General features: G+C 41.3%; 1 protein-coding gene across 3 annotated transcripts in view; it reads right to left on the bottom strand.

Moving 5' to 3' along the window:
* Positions 1 to 8394: 8394 nt before the first annotated feature.
* The window catches only part of LRP8 (LDL receptor related protein 8), a 395061-nt gene continuing 386200 nt past the window's right edge, over positions 8395 to 17255 (bottom strand). For all 3 annotated transcript variants that reach the window (XM_082266025.1, XM_082266024.1, XM_082266023.1), the window contains one exon: positions 8395 to 9532. In XM_082266025.1, coding sequence (XP_082122151.1) covers positions 9494 to 9532 — 39 coding nt within the window. In that variant the 3' untranslated portion in view covers positions 8395 to 9493. The remainder of the gene's footprint in view (positions 9533 to 17255) is intronic.

A 17255-nucleotide genomic window follows, 5' to 3' on the forward strand; every position in this document is an offset into this window, starting at 1 on the left:
GCCCCGACTGGTGGAGGGCTGCAGTGATGGTTGACTTTCTACAACTTTCTCCCATCTCCTGACTGCATCTCTGGAGCTCAGCCACAGTGATCTTTGGGTTCTTCTTTACCTCTCTCACCAAGGCTCTTCTCCCCCGATAGCTCAGTTTGGCCGGACGGCCAGCTCTAGGAAGGGTTCTGGTCGTCCCAAACGTCTTCCATTTGAGGATTATGGAGGCCACTGTGCTCTTAGGAACCTTGAGTGCAGCAGAAATCTTTTTGTAACCTTGGCCAGATCTGTGCCTTGCCACAATTCTGCCTCTGAGCTCTTCAGGCAGTTCCTTTGACCTCATGATTCTCATTTGCTCTGACATGCATTGTGATCTGGAAGGTCTTATATAGACAGGTGTGTGGCTTTCCTAATCAAGTCCAATCAGTATAATCAAACACAGCTGGACTCAAATGAAGGTGTAGAACCATCTCAAGGATGATCAGAAGAAATGGAAAGCACCTGAGTTAAATATATGAGTGTCACAGCAAAGGGTCTGAATACTTAGGACCATGTGATATTTCAGTTTTTCTTTTTTAATAAATCTGCAACAATGTCAACAATTCTGTGTTTTTCCGTCAATATGGGGAGCTGTGTGTACATTCATGAGGAAGAAGAATGAACTTAAATGATTTTAGCAAATGGCTGCAATATAACAGAGTGAAAAATTTAAGGGGGGTCTGAATACTTTCCGTACCCACTGTATGTACAACTTATGCAGTGGTATTATTTTCATCTCAGTGTATCACCTGATGCCGGTCACTTCACTGGGTAAATGTTTAATTTAAACTTTGACTAGAGTGTACTGTTAACCAGTGCAGGGAACTACAACACAAGTAATTACAACATAATCGTAGGGTAGAAAAAGTTTATTTTGTCTATGTAGAAACAGGTCAGAATTGTACAACAAGTTAAAAATATGGGTTAAGACATGGTATTTATATACAGATGCCTTTCCTAAACCTTAACACCACAAACCATAGCTCATGCCAGGCCAATAGCCAGAGCTCAAGGCCAATTCCACCTAAAACGAATATTTCAGATTTGCATTGTTGGCTGTCAAGTTGAAATTTCCCTACATATGATAAATGACGAGATATCCCTACCTATGGCCCAACTCCCACATGTGATGTCACACTCCCCTGCTTGATCATCTAGAATTAAGAAAAACCAATTAACTGCACAAGAGTGGCACCTTGTAGGAGTGGGCGCAGACACCAGCCACAAAGGGGACATCCCAACACTTCTGTCGCTCTAGAAGTTAAATTTCAGTTTGGGTGGAACTGCCCTATAATACAGACCTAAAAAGTTCAGTTCATTGTTCCCTCATTTGCTACTCCCATCAAAAAAAGAAAAAAAAAAAAAAGTTACAGTTCTGAACACTTTCCCAACTGCTGGAACTGGTACTACCAGGGTCTGACCCACGGATGCTTATCTGTGTATCCAGTTCTGTGCCAGGGCTGAGAGCGGGTTTGTGTGAGAGTTCCTCTGCTTCAAAATGAACCTGCTCTTTAGCTGGGGTGCAGAACCACAAATGTCAGAGAACAAGTGGCTGGAGGGAACCGGACCAAGCCCACTTATTTTTCATGGGAGCAGCAATGATAAAAATTGGGCCTAAAGTTAACATTTTCCCTTTAGGTCCACTTTAATTTACATTCCAGGCCTGCAAAGTGCAGAAACCCACAACAACCGGATATAAGCCATCTAGGAGGATGACTATGCTAAATGTCTAAAATGATGTTGCCATGGGTTACTGCACATCATTACTCCGTGAAATAAAACCTTCCAGTGTCTTAATGCCAAGAGTACAAGATTAAGTCATGAGCCAAAGTTCAGGCTAACAGTATATATATATTTATATCATAAAAAAGAACATAAAACACAAATCTGATTTAAGAAATTCAACCCTTATTTAAAAAATATGAACAGCTTTGGTTGATCTGTATCTATGTTGGTTAGATTTAATGTAAAGTGCCCTTATACAATGCTAGGCCAGCCTGCAATGCATCCACTCACAGACTTGCATGATGTGCGCTGTGTGTACCTACAGTATATATACATACATACATATACACACACCCACACAATCATACACACACAAACGTAGATAAATATACATACGCCAACATGCAGTAGTTGGAATTATATCTGTGCTCTGAGTTACGTAAAGGAGTTTGACATCAACCACGATTGACGTTCTACAATTAGAAAAGGTTTGGCCATTTCATAGCCATCAACATACAGTTAGCAAAGGTTTGACAATTTTGTCCTGACTCACTGAAACCTGTGCTGCAAACTAAGAATATCCAACCGACTGGAAAAAGTCAGACGGATTTATGAGCAGCGAGATTTATAAGAGAGTGTCTACCGGAAAAAGAAGACATACAACATTCTTGTTTATTTCTGCCCTGAGCTCAGTCACCAGATGCACCATGTTGACCAGGCCTACTGGAAGGTCTATGAGGGTACAATGGGCAAAGATAACCCATCTTCTGGTTTTTACATACATATGGCTTTAAGAACGGTTACCAACAAAGGATGTCAAGCACAAACCATTGTGGCAACTACCAAGACTGAAATGCTCAGGAGGTGGTAGTGGAGATAAACCCTGGTCATAATATACAAATGGCAATGTGACATGAAGAGCAGACCTTTGTTGCAGAAGAACACTTCAGACAACATATACTGAACCCCTGATTTATGGGGGTTGTAACAGGCTGAATACATCATTTTAACTTGAGATTTTATCTGACACCGGGCATCAGTATAATGGCATAAGCAAATGGGCAGTTTATTGGCGCCCTGATGGAAAACAGGAAATGGTTTTAACTTGCTGTGCTCCCTATTGTGTAAAACATTGTCGGTTAGGGAGTTCTTATCTAAACACCAGTGTAGCCAAAAGTTGTCTGTCCAGAGGAATGTTTAAATCCTACAACCCTTTGTTTAACCACTAATGGACCAAGCCTATTTCTGACAATTGTTGTTTACAAGTTAACATTCTATATATATATATATATATATATATATATATATATTTTTTTTTTAGCAAATACTCTGGGAAATAAAATGGTGGTCATTGCAATATTTTTTTTTTCACGCAGTATTTGCGCAACAGTATTTCAAACACAATTTTTTGGGGAAAAAATACATTTAACTGCATTTAAAAAAAAAAGCGAAACAGTAAAGTTAGCCCAATTTTTTGTATATTGTGAAAGATGATGTCACGCCGAGTAAAAAGATACCCATAGTGTTATGGTTTAAAACTGCGCACACTGGTGGAATGGCGACAAACTACTGTACTTTAAAATCTTCATAGGAGATGCTTTAAAAATGTTTAACGGTTACCAGTTTAGAGTTACAGAGGAGGTCTTTTTCTAGAACTTTGACTTTCACTCTGGCAACCGCGGTGATACCTCACAAGTGTGATTTGAACACCGTTTTCATTTGCGGAGCGCAACTTACGTATGCGTTTTCTTTAATGCGCGAGCTCATGGGGACAGAGGCGCTTTAAAAAAATTATTTTACTATTTATTTTATTTATTATTACATTTTTTATTTTTAGCACTGTTTTTTTTACATCTGATCACTTTTATTGCTGTCACAAGCAATGAAAAACATCCCTTGTGACAGTAATAGGCAGTGATGGGTACTCTTCATGGAAGGATCTACAGAGCACATGCACAGATATTGCAAGCGATCGCCAGCGCTCTGCGGTGAAAGTGATCTCTGTAGATCGGGGATGGAATGATCGATCACATCAATATATAGGATATAGATCTGCATTGCTGCTGCAGTTTTATTTATATTAGGATCTAAAAGACCCCAGACTCCTCCACTGCACTTTAAAGTATTCAAAATGCCAAAATCGTCATTTTTGAATACCGATATTTTTTTTAAATCAGTGCCATTGGTTGCTGAGTAAACTGGAAGTGACTTTGGAAAAATGGCCGAGCGGCTGAGCCACATCGGCTGTTATCTCCTGAAAAATGACCGCCGCCTTTAAAAAACGGTACTGGGTTGATGCCTGCAACTGCAGGCATCATCCCGGCACAACCATTTCTGCAAGCTGATGTACAGGTACGTTGGTTTGTGGGAAGTGGTTAAAGTGCAAAAACAATCAGGCAGAAGAAAGTTAAAGTGCATAATCCCCCATGAAGTGCATAGGGTACAAAAGCAGCAGCCCCAAACCACCCTTTAAACAGTCAAACCATATCACCAACAACCAATCATAACAAAAACAAAGTCCTACAGCATCCAGTCGTGAGAGGACCTAAAATTCTCCATTTACATGCAGAATAGGGATGATCTAAGGTCCAGACCAAACTCCATTTAGCCAGAACTTGCGGGGAAAACGGTCACATGATAGCAGGCTACAGGCAATCCGCTATGGCTGCAGAATTCCCCACAGCTGTATGTTACAAAAAGAGGGGATGCTGGTGGCACCATTGACCATATCTGGACAATGACATTGACTAAATACTGTATGGCCCATATGCCCCTATTAGGTCAATAATGTCAGCAGCATCCCCACCCCTGTATTACGTGGGGTGGGTTATACCATGTTTACAGCTGATTGGGCCAGCACCCTACTATCATGTGACTGTATCCCATTGGATCGGCTTGAACCTTAGCTCATGCCCTATGTGGGACCCTACTAGGAAGTGGAGGGAGGTTCCACCATGTGAAGGGATTTGAATGGAAGGCTAAACCTGGCTGAGGATAATTTGAGTGTTGGTTATTTATGATATCCAATGCAGTTTCCCATCAGGTCTACATGTGTATGTGGTATTTAGGACCTCCCATGCTCTCTCATGATTGGATGCTCTAGGGATTTGTTTTAGTTATGATTGATTGTTTGTGTTTTTGTTGGACTATTTAAAGAGTAGTTTAGGGCTGCTGCTTTTGTACTTCATGTTTAAAAAAGAGCCTGTTTTAAAAAGGTACAATATTATATAAGGGATTATGCGCTTTAACCTGCAGCTGTCTGCTTGTTTTTGCACTTTAATTATATCACCTGAACATTCCGGTATACAGGTCCCCATGGGAGGATTTTTTTTCCATTTATTAAACTAGAGAACTGCTTTCCCAATTTAAGCCATTGGGCTAAGGCTTTTATACACAAGACATTTAGGATGAAGTGGGTTGGCGTGTGCTTCAGTATAGAATACATTCAAAATTAAACACAGAATGAACAGGATGCGTGGAGTCTGGTCTATAGCGTGTCTCGCTTCGTTCCATAGATTGTAGTGTCTTTCTGAAGCCTTTTTCTTTTTTCCATGTGAATCTAGTACATTATATTATTACTGCCTGCATAAAGGATAGCAGGATGTCAGTCCTATGATTGAAGTCTGGAGATCTGTGTACGCAGCGATAGAATGTCTATTGGCTAAAACAAACCAAAATACTACTGCTTATTTTAATGTGTCCTACAAACCAAACTGCTTAAAACAGACTGGAATAAAGCCCAGCAGACTTTGAAAACTTCCAAAAATGGCGGCCAAAGCTTGTGTTTTATGTTGGCTTACTTGTCAAGCACTGATTATCAGTATAATGTTTTACATCACTAAGAAGGCCTCGCATTGGTAAAGCAGATGATACAACTTGTGTGATGAATGAGTTTCGGGGTTGAGGTTGCCCAAAGTAATCAGGTTATCCCGGTGTCTGTCCTGCACTCAAAAAAGTCAATATGAATGGTTGCTAAGAACAAGAGGTTTTCTTACAACCATAATAGCCAGATGACAGAGCTACAGACATAACCTCCAAAATCAGCGTCAAGTGTCTGTTTAACAGTCTCTAATGGAAAGTGATCATTCGGAAATCTGCAGCCAATTTCAAGTATAATCACAACTCTCAAAACAGACATCCACTCCCTCAAAACTACAATTTACTATGTATGACCATTTTACAGGTCCCTATTAAATCCACAAATATTAAACTATCTACTCAAATGTCTCCAATAAGGTTTTCAATGTCAGTCCATCCAAAGCGGATCTCTCCCAGAAGCAATACCCACCAGCTTGTTGTATCACTCATGGACACTGGAGGGGAGATCTCTACACCTGAGTTCCCAGCCCAGCTCACCTGCTTGGCTTTTGTGAGTGATTCTCCAGTTCTCTGATCTTTTTTTTATTTTACATCATGGTAAATGCTATGCTACATTGATATGGACAAAAATAGCATTTCTTTAAAAAAAAAAAAAAAAACATTAAATGTCAAATTCAAGCATCTTTGCTGAACTTCTCATGCATCTTCCATTCTGGGCTACATATGACCTATCCATCTCCTGTCTGATGTAACTTTGTCATGTCACTGAAGTCAAGTGACCCTTATAGATGAGCACCTGAAGATCCTTAATTGGTGGATGATTTTATTTGGGGACATGCTTTTCTTCTTTAAAAATACAGATGCCAAATCTTTCATGTTTGCCATGACAGTGTTTTTACTACTAGTATTACTGTAATAAATACTATTACTATCATAATATGAAATTTAGCATTTGTTGGTAGTATAAATTTCAGTTAACTTTAGGAGTTAGGCTCATAATAAAAGTTAAAGGCCAAGATCACCTTTTGCACCATGTTACATCCCTACTTAGGGTGTAACATGGTGCAAATGCCTCCCTTCTTACCCTCAAACGCCCCAAATGACCCCCCCATGATACCTGGTGAGGGGGTTTTCTCCCTCCACAGCCGCTGTCACATTTAAAGTTGGTGTGGCTGTGCAGAGCTCTGCACGAACAGCTGCATCATTCATTCACATGGATCTGTGAATGAATGAATAAATAAATGAACTACAAGTTTTCAATGGACTAAAGCCCCGTATACACGTACTGATCGTCAGGCCGAACGATCGGCCGTCTTTTGTCTGGTGCTGTCGTGTCTGTTGAAAACTGCAAAAGACTGCACACAAATTTTGTCGGCCAACAACAGCCGACTGCAGAAGTGATGTCATGTGATGGTTAACTTTCCTTGTCTTTTTTCTTTTCTGAGCATGCCCAGTCTTGCTAATCTGCTCTCTGTCGGCCGAAATCTGTACTGACTGGCGAACAATCGGCCGTTCTGGTGTTGGCCAACAAAAATTTTAATGCCTGCACGACAGATTATGTTCGGCCGAAAATGCGCTGTCGGCTGTCGGAAGCATCATACTAACAAGCCTACAATCGGCCGATCGGTCATCGGCGGAATATTTACGGCCGACAATCGTTACTTGTGTAAGGGGCTTAAGAGTGCAGTAATCAGCACACTATTAAGCCAGTGAATTTTCCTCCAGCTCTCCAACTAATCGTGCAATGCTTTGCAGGCTCCTGTAAAAAAAGAATAAATGCACATTATTATAACATGCATTTATTTTTTCAAAAGTGAACCTAGTATTTGAAGGTCAAGGGCTTTGGACTTTAGGTTATATTAAGGTTAAGGGATTGTAAGTGCCTATGACTCCTTTCACATGGACGGTGCGCGCGACGGAGTCCGTTTTGCTCAGCGGGGATCGATCCACTGATCCCTGCTGAGCAGGCGGATGACAGCTCTGTGTGCAGAGACGGAGCTGTCAGAGCCCTGCTCTCCTCTATGGGAGATCGGATGAGAACGGACCACCTGTCTGTTTTCATACGATCCTCCAGATGGAAAATAGGGTTTCCATCCGTCCAGATTTCACGGACAGGATCGGATAGCAGCGGGTGTCAGCGGAGATGTCTCCACTGACATCCGCCGCTTCACAGGGCTGAATGGAGCATCCGATCAGGTCCGCCTGATAAACTGACAGGCGACCAAATAGGAAAGCCCGTGTGAAAGGGGCCTTAATGTACTTTTTTTGGATGGGATACATACAATTGTTGCATTGCTAAGTAAATAACATATGCAGTAAAAAATATACATGCCATAAAATCCAGGTGCAGAATTTTTGTCCTGAAAAGAGCCAAGCTCATGTTTAAAACCCAAATGCTAACGTTCCACGACTGGTTTCTGGGCTTTCTGCAGCAACCCCACCACTGTGTATTGCTTAAAGCCCTGGACCATTCAGAATTTTCCTGATGCAGGACCAAATGGCTCCTCTCTTATGAAGGACTGTATCTAAGTCGAATCGACTTAGTCCATGGTCCTTTTGGTGTTAGCAAGCATGGTCATATTGCCACGCTATATACCTGGGTTCAATTCCAATGTCTCCTGTATACAGGTAGATTAGGTGACCCAGTCTGAATTTTCTTCTCTGCAGTGGCAGAATAAGGGTAGAGGGGTTTCTAACTCCGCTTTTTATTTATAGAAACATGATTATTGGCAGCAAAAAAAGACCAAGTGGTGCATCAAGCAAAAGAAGGGAACTCAGTAGTAGTAGTAGTAGTAGTAGTAGATCTAGGGGGGGAGGGGGCGAGACTCCTTGCTAAGAAAGGAAAAGACGAGAAACTCTGGCTGGGTGATCTCCCCACTGGTATCCCTGAGAAATATTTGAGAGGCCAGTGTTCATTCATCCCACCATAACCGATGGCTCAGCTTTGGATACATTGACACATTAAACCTTAAGCGTCTTTGCTTATTACCACTCACAAATTTACGAGTTAAATCCTTGGCTCACAAGATTATATATAGTTATTCCTTTTACTTTAATTTCATTCACAACTCTACCCTATGTGTTTTCTCTGCTTTAGCTATGTCACTTTTTCATTTGCTGGATTATTATCTTCACATTATTCTGGACACAGGCTGAGAAAGGTAATCTAATTTAAACAGTAACAAACAAGAAAATGCCCTTCAAATAACAAAACAGGTGGACCTAGGCAGAAGGCGAGTTCTACTGCAAACATATAAACCCAGAACATACAAAAAATAAATACTCTCACCCTTTGTATTTACAGTGTGCACCTCCCTTCCCTCCCTGATGGCCCCAAACGCACCCAGGTTAATAAATATCCTACAAAAAAATGAAAATTCTAAAGTTTCCTCATTAATTTAATACATATGTTGATGGAGAACCACAAAGTTTTGTTATGTACAAAAAAAACAAAAGAAAAACAAAAACTTCTATAAATATAATATTTTATAACGGTAGGTTGTGCCAGAAGGCAGGCTATATACAGAAAGCGAGAAGGGCATGCCTTGGGCGAAGATCAAGTAAAAATCTGTATAAAAGATTATACATAGAAACCCTTACATCCTTTGGATGTTTGAAACTTTACATCTTTGTGGTTTTCCATCAGCAAAATAAATAAAGAAAGGGTCTGGGCTGTTTGTATAGTGTGCGTTTTTGTTTTCCGTTGCCAGGGCCTGCGGAATCTTGTCGTCCCGTGTCAGGCGAGAGCTGTGACTCGTGACAAATTTTGTGTGGTCCCGTGTTGGTAGCAGAGCTGTTGGGTCTCGTGGAATGTCATGTAGTACAGTATCCTTGATGTGTTTCCAGCTGGGAGACATAAAACCAGTGATGGCTTCTGTCATGTTCAGTGTGTAGCAGACGCTGTCATACCGTGAGTCTGTGTTCAAGGCAATCCGTCATCTTCCAAGCTCAATGCCACGCGCTGCAAAGACAAGAATGAGAATATGATGTGAGGATGATGGAGGTAGAGGAGACAGGACATATAGAACAAAGGGGCTTCTCAGCCACATTTCAGCATCCAGGAAGGGATTCTATGATCCATCAGTAGCACAGCTGGTGTCGCTTCCTGCTCTCCTACAACTGACAACCGTGACTGTCACACATGATATGGTTGCTAATCTCTGCCTAATAATTCATTGTATTGTTTGAATGTCATCTACAAAATATGCCTCTTTTTGACCTATATAGCACCGATATATTCCTTTTGTTTTTACCAGTAAAAGTTTTTATCAAAGTCTGCAAAATGTACAAGCAAGTACAAAATAACAAGGACTGAAAGACTTATAAACATACAACAGCAAACCGTATCTTAGCTTCCCAAGATAACAAGGACATAAAGTGAAAAATAATACCAGTATAGGGTACCCATATCACACAATGACCGTTACCCATTGGAACCCGATAATCTAGATCAGAAAGAAGTAGTAAAAGAAAAAAAAAATAATGGGGGGGGGGGGCAGAATAAAATGGGGGGGGGGGCACTAGAGAGAGGGGGGGGGAGGAGGAGAGGGGGCAGAGGGAAAGAAAGCAACAGGAGGGAATATTAAGAAAACCTGCAGCTGAAAACCTACAAGTCAATTTAGCAGGGACTGGGATTAAATGGTAATACCTTGTGGATCAACCCAACAAATCCAAATCTTGTCAAACTTGTGGGGACACTGCCTACTGGCAGTATAATGGCAGTCCTGTATAATAATAATTATAATGATACATACAACGCTAATTATAAATGATTGCCCATGATGTTACCATCAACACACAAATTAAATCATGATAATTAAAACGTGTGAAATTTCATATATGAAATGATTAAAAATGTTAATGATCTAGTGTGAATATAAAGAGATTAAAACCACCAATATATATTACGAATATCAAATTGGGTATTAAAACATGGGTGACATCAGTAACAGGTGATAAACTGAATAGTGACACAACAAACCACAATATAAGTGACATAACATTCAAATTATAAAAAAATAAAAAAAAATATAATCCATAGATTAAATCCAAAGGAGTGTATATAAAACAAATCTGCAAAACGCGCTCCAAGTGAATACTGGATGACCAAAAAAGTATCGCTGTGAAGAAATCCACCACCAACGTGAAAGGAGGCTTACCGCAACAAGTGGACCCAGTTTGGCCTATGCCTATTGGGTCAACTCAAGTGATGGGGTATGCACACCTAGTAGGGGAGGGAAGAACAATATTATAGTTTCTCCCCCCACTCACTATACGGCTCTCCTTACACTGGGATACTCCTTATCCACCCTCAATAGAAGGATTCAGTAGGGAATTAGTAGGATCACTGTCAAGCACAGATACATTCTTCTCCAACAGTCCCTCAGTGGATAGATCATCAGAAAAAGCAAACAAAAAGCCTCCACATAGTGTAAAACCATACAATGAAGGGATTTATTAAAAGTTCAGAACATTTACAATTCTGTCGATAAAAAGTGCTTTCAAATGTAATCTGTATATAGCATGGGTACGCAATGGCACTGACAGAACTCGACCCGACGTGTTTCGTCTACTCAGACATCATCTGGGGTGTGAGACTCACTGTCATTGCGTTTAAATAGGCATTGTGACCCCAATTAGGCCTATTTAGACGCAATGACATTGAACATTTACTGGTAAAGATATGGAGTAGCGGAGTAAGATTGTCCGGTATAAAACGTGAAGGGTCTCGTTAAACCTCCACTCCAAGATAACATTTTGTCACAATCTTGAGAGGAGCAAAAGAGATAATTGGGAGAGGTCCAGGGGTAAGGGGGAACACCAGGGACTTATCCCAGTTAACCCTAAGGCCCGAATATGAAAAAAAAAAATAAAAAAATCAAGTGCTGAGGTGAACCAAAGAGAAGGGTCAGGGTCCCCAACATACAGTAAAGTATTGTCAGCGTTGACTTTCCTCAAATGGATAGAAACAATTGGGATGATATGCGAGATGCCCCTTTTACTAGACTTGTGTCAGCAAGGGATCACCCTTACTCAATATAAACTTCATCATAGGGTGCATTTGACCTTAGCCAGACTACCTACGTTTTTTCCGTCCTTGCAAGCAGACTCTATTCATATATTTTGTGATTGTGCGGCGATGACGATACATATTCAACCTTCAGTTGCAATTTTTTCTCCTAGGTCTAGTGAATTATTCTATCGTGGAAAAAGCCTGTGGCTCTGACTATTCTAGCCTGAAAAGCAGTAATTATTAAAACCTTACCTTTGTATAAAGCTACTTATGCCAGTAGAAGTGTGCCAGCTAAATTTGATTAGGTGTGTGTGTGTGTGTGTAAATTATATTATCCACAGTATCGGATTAAATGTATGTGTTTACTATGTTTTTTCCTCCTGTGTATCTTCTGGGATTGTTGTAACTCGATGTGCCTTGAAACCCCAACATGCTCTCCTGGAAATAAAGTTTTTTATGGATCATCTGCAGGTATGGCTGTCTCTGTTCTGCAACTTTAATTAGTTCTAACATGGGGACTGGTTATTACTTTGCATAATAAATGTTTGCAGTTATGATGATATGCACTTTTCGTGATTGAAATGTATATTATAGTCCTTTGAGTCATACTGGCTGCTAGTGCTTATGCATTGCAGTGTTTGTTCTTGTGATTGCGGCTGTAACAGTTTTGTATACTTTGTTAAAAGCAACAAAAAGAATAAAAAAAAAAAAAAAAAAACAACAGGATCGTCGGCATACAACAATATCTGTTCGTCCCAAGCACCCAAGTCAACCCCTTAATGATGCCGTCAATTGGATCAGACAAGCAAGAGGTTAAAGAGCAAGGGCAAAACCCAGGGGAATACGGGCACCCCTGCCTGGTACCCTGCTGGAGCGAAAAGGTAGGGGAGAAAGTATAGTTCGTATGGATGTAAGCGGTGGGGGTTTGATAGAGGCAGCATATTCAGGAAATGAAATTAGGACCAAAACCAAACTTCTGAAGGAGCTCCCATTGATAATCACACTCTACCAAATTGAACGCCTTTTTGGCGTCTAAGGATACCACCACACAGGTGTCCCTCCCTGGTCCAGGTACGGAGTTATTGGTAAAAAGTCTCCTAATCTTGATATCAGTACCTTTATTTGGCATAAAGCCCTTCTGATCATCATGCACAAGGGTGGTTGATTACCTTCCCTAACCGCCCAGCCAAAATCTTTGCCAAGACTTTAGCATCGGAATTGAGAAGGGCGATACAAGGTGCATAGCGTGGGGTCCTTCCCAGGCTTAGGGATGACTATGATAAGAGTCTCAGACAAAGAGTCAGGGATGGACCCAGTTTCTAGAGTCTTAGTCAAAATCCGATCAAAGTGTGGGGCCAAAGAGTCAGCATACACTTTATAAAATTCCACTGGGAGGCTATCAGGTCCAGGGGTCTTTCCAGACTGCAATTCCACTATAACCGAATAGATTTTGTCAAGGGATAACCGCTACTCCAAATCCACCCTCGGAAGCACTGGAACCTCAAAGGTATCCAAAAAACAAAGTAAGCTAGCATGGTCAAAGTTACAGCCAGAAGAGTATAGAGTACAGTAATAATCAGCAAATGGTTGGTTAATACGGAGTGGATCGTGTAATACCGTACAATCCATATTCTGGATACAAGTGATAGTAGTCAGAAGACTCTGCTCCCTGGTCAACCATGCTAACAATCTCCCCGTCCGCGCTCCCTCTTCAAAGATGCATGGTTTTTGAGCCAGCAGCATTCTCCTGGTACTGGTAGTGTGGAGCAAGAGAACCTCCTTAGTGGGCAATTATAAATCATTGTACACGTGAGAGTCAGAAGTAGACACATATCTAACTTCTAATTCCTGAGCCACCTGTTCAGCCGTGCTCATATTGGATTGTTGAAGGGTCTGTAAATTTTTTATGAGAGCACTGTCATGGCCCGTAGAAAAGGCCTTGAAGACATCCTAAACTGCCCTCACTGAGGCAGAATTAGAGTTAAGTAACCAATACTAATCAATAGCTTTGCCCATAGGTGTTTCAACATCAGGATCAGTAATCCAGTAACAGGATATGTAAAGGCAAAAAATGACCAGCGCTATGGAGTGTGCGGTGAAGCGTGAGAGACTGACAGGTGTAAGCAGCCAACAACCAAACCCCAAAAAGGGGTCAGGATATGTGTAAAGTGCAAAGAGAGGTTGTAAACGGCGCTACCTTTGTGCAATTAAAAGAGATAAAGTGCATACATTCACTGTTAAAGAATTATAAAAAGGGGGTGTCCCATAAAATTGAAAAAATATATGTGCTGTATATCAAGTGGGTTCAGGTCAGAAAAGATCAAGATATCCTAATCTGTGATAAAATAAAACCCAAAAAGTGCTGAAGTGCAATAAATAAATTTAATACCATAGACAGTGTTTTTATTGTGATGTACAAATAATGGAAATCAATCCAGTGTAGAAATAAAATCAGGTGTTAGTGATATTCCGGGCACTGTTTATTGCTGAAAGTGCACCATGCCCGCAGAAGACAAATCAGTGAAGTGAAAGTGATAAAGGTTACCGGGGAAAAAATCCCTTAAAATAAAAAGGAAATAATGAAATGAAAATGCCAGCTGCAATCACCCGTGTGACCACTAGGTGTCGCGCTGTAAATACAACCTGCCCTGCACGGAAGCTTAGGCAAGGATGGATCTCCAGGGGTCCCCCTCCACAGTCAAAGCACCAGTTGGCGTGTTTCCATATGGAGAGAAATAAGAGGGGAGCCTCATGAAGTATCAGATCGTATAAATAAAGAAGAAACGTAGCATCCACTCACTGTGTGAAACCGTGATAGCTGCCTCGGATCAGTAGTACTCGCCAGGAAGCTTCCGCGTTCCACGGCGGTGGAATCTCAAAACCGGAAGTGACGCTGTGACGCAATGGACCCGCCCTACGCGTTTCGTCATCGACGTCTGCTGGAGCGGCGTCACCACGGCGTACTCCCGGTCTTAATATAGCCAGCCCTTGTCATGGCAACAGATAGACTGCCGTCAGCCATCTTGGTGCTCCATATTTTGTTGCCAATTTTTGTTGCCAATATTTTGAGGCAGCTATCACGGTTTCACACAGTGAGTGGATGCTACGTTTCTTCTTTATTTATACGATCTGATACTTCATGAGGCTCCCCTCTTATTTCTCTCCATATGGAAACACGCCAACTGGTGCTTTGACTGTGGAGGGGGACCCCTGGAGATCCATCCTTGCCTAAGCTTCCGTGCAGGGCAGGTTGTATTTACAGCGCGACACCTAGTGGTCACACGGGTGATTGCAGCTGGCATTTTCATTTCATTATTTCCTTTTTATTTTAAGGGATTTTTTCCCCGGTAACCTTTATCACTTTCACTTCACTGATTTGTCTTCTGCGGGCATGGTGCACTTTCAGCAATAAACAGTGCCCGGAATATCACTAACACCTGATTTTATTTCTACACTGGATTGATTTCCATTATTTGTACATCACAATAAAAACACTGTCTATGGTATTAAATTTATTTATTGCACTTCAGCACTTTTTGGGTTTTATTTTATCACAGATTAGGATATCTTGATCTTTTCTGACCTGAACCCACTTGATATACAGCACATATATTTTTTCAATTTTATGGGACACCCCCTTTTTATAATTCTTTAACAGTGAATGTATGCACTTTATCTCTTTTAATTGCACAAAGGTAGCGCCGTTTACAACCTCTCTTTGCACTTTACACAGTAACAGGATAACCTCCAAAGCCTCCCCGACGGAGACATACATAAACAAAGCAACACAGGGTCATGATCAGATATTCCTCTCGGTAATAGGGAGATTTCTTGGACCCAAGCCAGAACGAAAGTTCTAGCATACAGGTCCATCTGAGACATGGTTCTGTGAGTAGAGGAGTGACACGTATAGGCCCTCACATCAGGATATTTCCAGGTCGCTTACCAGGAGGCGCAGTTTTATCCTTGGGCAATCCTACTCTAGGCTGCTTGCTTCTGATTTGGACAATAGAATAGCTTTAGTTGTCCAGAACACAAGGGGAAGGTATTCTGCAATTCAGAGAAGAACTGCACAGGGCTGATAATACTGCTTGGGCACAGAAAGTTAGGTGCTCATTGGATTTCTGGCAGGTTGAACAGGTCATTTTTATTTTGCCCAAAAGAAAAAACTAAGTTTTTTTTTTGATATAGTGGGGAGGGTAAAAACCACTGTCCATTTATTTTATTGCTGTGTGTGTGCCTGTTAGCAAGATCCACTCTTTTGAACTGTTCTAATAACCAGTGTCATTGGAAACAAAAGAAAAACTAAATACAACATTTTGCATTGCCGTCAGAACAGGAAAAAAGGGAAAATCTTCCAATGTGGATACCTGTTCTTGTGAAGGGAATATTCCTCACATTTGAATGATATCCAATCACTTCCTTTTGAGTCTACAGGGCAGGAAGTAAAGGGAAATCTCCCTAAGAACCCTTTGGCAAGAAAACCCCCCCAAAAAACCCTGAGAGCACTTTTAACTCTCCCTTACTCTAATATATTCGTGTGCACCAATTTTGTATATGTACCCTCTTTGACTGGAATTGTGTTTGCTGTCCTGTATGTCTATAAAAATATTAATGTAACAGAAAAAAAAAACGAGTCTCACGGAGTCAATGGAAGTTATACGAGTGCACGCTAGGGGTATCCCTAGAAGCGTTTTTTGCCAGTGTCTAATCACCTAAAGGTAGCCTGCATATAACCCATGGGACCCAGGGACAGCCCTGTCCCATCATGACTACAATCTAAACATATAACAGTAACATATGTAAGAACTAGGTATTTTATTATTATACACTGCTCAAAACAATTAAAGGAACACTTTATAATCAGAGTATAGCATCAAGTCAATTAAACTCCTGGGATATTGATCTAGTCAGTCAAGTAGCAGAAGGGGTTGGTACTCAGTTTCAGCCGCTTTGGTGTTAATTAAATTAACAACAGGTGCACTAGATGGGCAACCAGACAACATCCAATGGTTTTACAGGTGGAGGTCACTGACATTTTTTTCCCTACTCATCTTTTTTGTTTTTCACTGGTTTTGCATTTTGCTAGGGTCAATGTCACTACTGATAGCATGAGGCGATACCTGGACCCTACAGAGGTTGCACAGGCAGTCCAACTCCTCCAGGATGGCATATCAATACATGCCATTGCCAGAAGGTTTGCGGCATCTCCCAGCACAGTCAAGAGCATGGCGTATATTCCAGGAGACAGGCAGTTACTCTAGTAGAGTCGGAGAGGGCTGTAGAAGGTCCTTAACCCAACAGCAGGACCGGTATCTGGTCCTTTGTGCAAAGAGGAACAAGATGAGAACTGCCAGAGCTCTACAAAATAACCTCCAGCAGGCCACTGGTGTGAATGTCTCTGACCAAACAATCAGAAACAGTCTTTATGAGGATGGCCTGAGGGCGCGACGTCCTCTAGTGGACCCTGTGCTCACTGCCTGGCACTGTGAAGCTAAATTGACATTACTAAATCGATTGGCATTTGCCATTGAACACCAAAATTGGCAGGTCCACCACTGGCAATGAGATGCAGGTTCACCCTGAGCACATGTGACAGACGTGAAAGAGTCTGGAGAAGCTGTAGAGAATGTTATGCTGCCTGTAACATCGTTCAGCATGACCTGTTTGG

This window comes from Pelophylax lessonae (genome assembly GCF_965119305.1).
Source record: "Pelophylax lessonae genome assembly, chromosome: 8".
Classification (NCBI taxonomy): Eukaryota; Metazoa; Chordata; class Amphibia; order Anura; family Ranidae; genus Pelophylax; species Pelophylax lessonae.